The 5,795-nt window shown below is 36.7% G+C and overlaps 1 protein-coding gene across 1 annotated transcript in view; it reads left to right on the forward strand.

Annotated features, from left to right (window-relative positions):
• Positions 1-5,795, forward strand: part of grin2bb (glutamate receptor, ionotropic, N-methyl D-aspartate 2B, genome duplicate b) — a 200,182-nt gene that overhangs the window by 181,886 nt on the left and 12,501 nt on the right. The window contains exon 14 of the mRNA XM_037698261.1: positions 5,566-5,795. This exon is cut by the window's right edge and continues 4 nt beyond it. Coding sequence (XP_037554189.1) covers positions 5,566-5,795 — 230 coding nt within the window. The remainder of the gene's footprint in view (positions 1-5,565) is intronic.

Genomic DNA, 5,795 nt, shown 5'->3' on the forward strand with positions numbered 1-5,795 from the left:
TATATAGCGCCAAATCACAACAAAGTTGTCTCAGGGCACTTTGCAGGAACATTCACATAAAAGCCAATTAGTAAAGTTCTCTATCTAAGGAATCCAGCAGACAAGCTGAATCTTGGCTTCGTTGCAGTCTCCCATCCTGAGCAAGCACAGTGGAAACAGTGGAAAGGAAAAACTCCCTTTTAAAAGGAAGAAACCTCCAGCAGAACCAGGCTCAGGACAAGCAGCCATCTGCTTTGACCGGCTGGTTGAGAGGACAGGAAGGAGAGACAGACGAACACAGAATGGTAGGTCTAGGTATAGGTCCAGGTGTATCTGAAAGACAAAAAAAACACATGTTAAGGATAGAAAAAATAATTACAAATTTTGAGCAGAGTAAGTAAAGACAGTAGCAGAGTGAAAAGTGTGGTCAGTTTGTCCTCTAGCAGTCTAAGCCTATAGCAGCATAACTACAGGACAGCTCAGGAAACCCAAGCCGACCCTAACTATAGGATTTATCAAAAAGGAAAGTCTTAAGACTAGTTTTAAAACTGGATAATGTGTCAGTCTCACAGACAGAAACTGGAAGTTGGTTCCACAAGAGAGGAGCCTGATAACTAAAAGATCTGCCTCCCATTCTGTTTTTGTAAATTCTAGGAACCACAAGTAAACCTGCAGTCTGAGAGCAAAGTGCTCTGTTAGAAAAATATGGAACAATAAGATCTGTAATATAAGATGGAGCTAGGATGTTGAGAGCTTTGTAGGTTAGAAGTAAGATTTTGAATTCAATTCTGGATTTGACAGGGAGCCAATGGAGAGAAGCTAAAACTGGAGAAATATGATCTCTCCCAGTAACTCCAGTTAAGACTCTGGCAGCAGCATTTTTGATCAACTGAAGACATTTTAAAGAAGTATTTGAACACCCAGATAATAAACCATTGCAATAGTCCAGTCTAGACGTGACAAATGCATGGACCAGTTTTTCTGCATCATTTTTAGATAAGATGTTTCTAATTTTAGTGATATTACGCAGGTGGAAGAAGGCAGTCCTAGTAACGTTTTTAATGTGGGGGATAAAAGACATGTCCTGATCAAAAATAACACCAAGATTTTTAGCATTAGAGCTGGAGGACAGATTAATGCCATCTAAGGAGGGAGAAAGACTGAAACATTCATTCCTACGGTGCTCAGGTCCAAAAACCAAAACCTCAGTCTTGTCTGTGTTCTACAGGAGAAAATTAAGGGTCATCCAGGTTTTTATGTCTTTAAGACATGCTTGTAGTCTAAGTAGCTGATTGGATTCATTGGGTTTAATGGACAAATATAATTATGTGTCATCAGCATAACAATGACAATGTATCCCATGCTGTTTAATAACTTTACATATATATATATATATATATATATTTTTTTTTTTTTTTTTTTTTTTTTCATTTTATGTGTAGAATATAAAGATTCTTTGGATTTATATAAATCAGATAGACAGACAGTATCAATCCAAATGTTGATCCCTGAGGAACTTCATGTCCAGCTCTGGTGTATGAAGAATATTTCTTATTAATTCAACAGAGATGTTGTGGGGACATAATGTGAAAATCTTTGTAACAGAACCACCAACCATCCTAATCAAAAATGTATCCAACTCAGTGTGAGATTGTTGTTATTGTCTTGTTGCATTTTTTGTGGGGCACATCAGTAACCCCATTTTTCAGAGAGAAATCTGCCTCAAATAAGATGTCAGTTTTTTCTTTATTTTTCATGGTTTGGGTCCTTTACTTTTGTGTTTAAGTACCATAGTGCTATTAGGGGGGAAAAAAAACATGACTTTTAATAAAAACCTGTGGGTGTGCTTTCTCTGCTGCTTTTGAGCTGAACATTTCAAACACATACTGAGAACAGTGGAGCAGGTAAACCAGAAACAAATATAAATAATAAGAAGAACCAAAAGAAGACCCAACAGCATTGTACAAATACTTTAAACTGACATAATCAACTAAATCAAACTCTGGGGCTGTCTTACCAAGCAGGCTTGGCATAACCAATTGATTTTATTTTACCTCTTTTTGTGTGAACTCTGGTGTAACTAACCTGAATAAAGTTTTAATTCAGTTACCAACTTGTTTACTCATCCCAGATTTCTGAAGATATATCTGTGCTTGTTCAAGTTAAACAGAAGGACATGAGCTCTTCGTTATGTGAATAATGGAAGCATTAATTTATAAAACTATATATTTTTTTATATATATTTTCTATTCACAGTGCAAGCTTAGATGGTGTATTTAATGTTACTTACTGGTTTCATCCAGATGACCATGGTTCAAACTCCATTAGGGTAACTTTTTGTCTTTTTTTTTACTAACAAATTTAGCAGATTGGTATGATTATTTAAATATCAAACTAAATGTATAAATATAAAACTAAATGTATACCTTTACTAAACCTTTTTTTCTTTAAGCCATATTCATTCCATCCTAAATAAATCATCTACAACAAGCTTCAGGTTGACATCAATAAGATCAGCGTAAATCGATTTATTATAAACTTGAGGAAATATTTCCCTCCAAAAAAATAAAAAGTCTGCTCTCTATGTTCTTACCGAGTTATGTCTGAACTGTAGCCAGAAAAATATTTTTAAAATGAGCATATCAAGTCAAGTCAAGGTTCTTTATTGTTACATGTGGTACATGAGGTGGAACAAAATTGTGTTCACAGGATCCCAGTTACATCCAACAAAAGCAAAAATAAATTGTAAAAGAAAAACGGGAATAAGGATCGAAGAGATATATATATATATATTATTTTTATATTTTTTAATATGAACTAAGAATACGCTAAACACCAATAGTGCAAAACAACACGCCGAACAACAGCAGCGCCAACTTGAGTCTGTGTGAGTAGATGAGTACGAATTAACACAGCAGCATGAAATAATCAGCAGCACATATCATCAATCAAAGTGACATTACAGTGATTCTTCACTGTGATAATCCTGGTTAGAGATTCATGAGTCTAACAGCTTCAGGGTAGAAGCTGTTCCTCAGTCTAGTAATTCTACGCTTAATGCTCCTCAACCTCCTGCCTGAGGGGAGCGGGGCAAAAAGTGTGTGTGCTGGGTGAGTGAGGTCCTTCATGATGCAGGTGGCCTTCTTCCTGCATCTGGAGGTGTAGATGTCTTGGTGTATCTTCTCCTTCCAGAGCTGGAAGTTGTCTGAGCAGTGGAGCAACAACTACCACCTGTTCAGCTGCGTCCAAACATCTTGAAGCCACCAAACAAACACGGCCAAAATCCTTATCACCTATTCACATTTAATGGTCGACGATAAAAATAAAAAAAAATCCCTCAATTTCACAGAATTTATGATCCTACTTAAACTGCTGCCGCTTCAAAAAGCACACAAGCTGATGTAACTATTAACATTATTCTTAAAGTGAATAAGTGTGCTGTGTCACCTTTTACTGAGACATGGTTCTGTTTTTAGACTATTTTAAAACTTACTGAGCTAAATTAAAACAAGAATAGAAACAATTTACTCCACTGAGTGGGGTTTATTTTAACTGTGTTCACTTCCTGTCCGTCAGTCATGTTTCATCAAGTGCTATAATTAAGCTGTGATCTTATTCAGGCTTTCAAACATTTTATAAGAAGTGTGGAGCATGAAGAGACAGACAGGCAGTTTGTCTGCTGAGGCTCATTTTGTACAGCTAAACAGCTGGAACTATTTTAATCTTGAGCTTCTATTTCACAAAATTAAAAAGCAGTACCACTTTAAGCTCCCCTTATAGATGGCTAATAAATAGTTTATAGTGACATTGGTAATTCCTCTATAAACACTTCATAAATCATTAATAACTGTTTATTAAGCATTAATCAAGGGTGAAAGAGACAAAACTGATCAGTTTCTTGCCAAATAGTGAGTCAAATCTGTTCACCTATATATTTCATCTAGAATTGTTATATTAAACATTTTAGACTAAGTTACTACCTTGTGAGCACAATAAACATTTGTAAACTTGTTTCTTTAGCATATAATATTGTACTTCATCACTGCATTATATCCTAAAAAAATAGGTTTACAAATGCTCATTGTGCTTACAAGGTAGTAATTTAGTCTGAAATGTTTAATATAACAGTTCTGGATTAATTATAGAGGTGAACAGATTTGTCTCACTATTTGGCAAGAAAATGGTCAGTTTTGTCTCTGTCACCCTTAATTAATGCATAATAAGCAGTTGTTAATGATTTATGAAATGTTTATAGAGGAATAACATATAAAGTATTTATTAGCCATCTATAAGGGGAGCCTTATTGTAAAGTGGTACCTAAAAAAGTAATTAAGTTCCTTATTTTAAAACGTTTTGTCAAAACTGACATTAGTGATCATTTTTTGTTTTATGCTTTTTAATAATTAGATTCTGCTGAGATCTCTCTCGTGAAGACGTTTGTTAAAATCAAACGGTGGCTGTTTTATGTTGGTCTTTGGTTGGGAGGCAGCTCGCTGACATGTGTGGTTGGTGATTAGGAAATTTCACCTGCTCCGGGTGCTGATTGGATTCCTGCGTTTGTTGCCATGGCAGCAGGGTCAAGAAATGAACCCGCTTTGTGACGCTGAAAATCCCAAACTAAACCTGAAGTTACCTCGATAAGCCAATAATCCTGCTTTGTACGGACCCCCTGTGAACAAACAACAGAGCAGGAACCAAAACCAGCAGAAATGTAAAACAGAACCAGTTCTACACAAGAAAACAGACCAGGAAACTCAGATTTTATTTTTTGGCTCACTTAGAAAGATAAATAAGTAAAAACTGTAATTCACAAAAAAGTTAAATCAGGTCATCTGGACAGATTATTTTTTGAAGAAATGTTTTGTCTTTCATCTGAAAGACTTAATCAGTCTGAGGCCTGCCAACAGGATCTATCATATAAATAGCACCTTATTGACATGTTTCAAACCAGTCTGCTGTGGAATTCCCAGAAACTGGTTTTACACATGGAAAATGGTGGACCATCAGTCTAAAGTAATCAATCATCATGTATAACAATGAAATGGTATAGGCCAGATGGCCACTTACTACTCACTGAACCAGCCTGAGGACAACCTGGGCAAAATGGTAACAAAAAGTAGTAAACATGTTTAATCATCCAGGTAAATAAATCAGAGTTAACTCATGTCATCTGGACAGATCCTGCTGATCAGGCCTCACACTGATGGAGTCTTTCAAATGAAAGACGAAACATTTCTTCCAAAAATAATCTGTCCAGATGACACGATTTAACTGTTCTGTGATTTATTTACCTGGATGATTGAGTGTACTTACTCTTTTTTTTTTAACTATATAATTTCTGTGTAATAACACATGCATAAAAAAGAAGACAAATGATGGTCTAATAAATTTGTGTTGAAGTGTCTCCCCCCTTTAGCCCCCCTCAGTCAGTCTGTCAGCATATTACAACCTGACATTTCTCTCATGTTCATAATATCTGAACGGGTTTTGGCCTCACTAACATCTAAGTTGTGCTTTTTTCCACCAACAGGGAAACTATTAGCTGATCACGGATCCCTCCTGATGTTGATACGTGTTTGTCTCCAGGTGAGATGGAGGAGTTGGAGGCCTTGTGGCTGACGGGTATCTGCCACAACGAGAAGAACGAAGTGATGAGCAGCCAGCTGGACGTGGACAACATGGCGGGGGTCTTCTACATGCTCGGGGCCGCCATGGTTCTGTCATTGATCACTTTCATCTGTGAACATTTGTTCTACTGGCAGCTGCGCTTCTGCTTCATGGGCATGTGTTCAGGGACGCCCGGGCTCACCTTCTCC

This window comes from Nematolebias whitei, chromosome 3, assembly GCF_014905685.2.
Source record: "Nematolebias whitei isolate Nwh7 chromosome 3, NemWhi1, whole genome shotgun sequence".
Classification (NCBI taxonomy): Eukaryota; Metazoa; Chordata; class Actinopteri; order Cyprinodontiformes; family Rivulidae; genus Nematolebias; species Nematolebias whitei.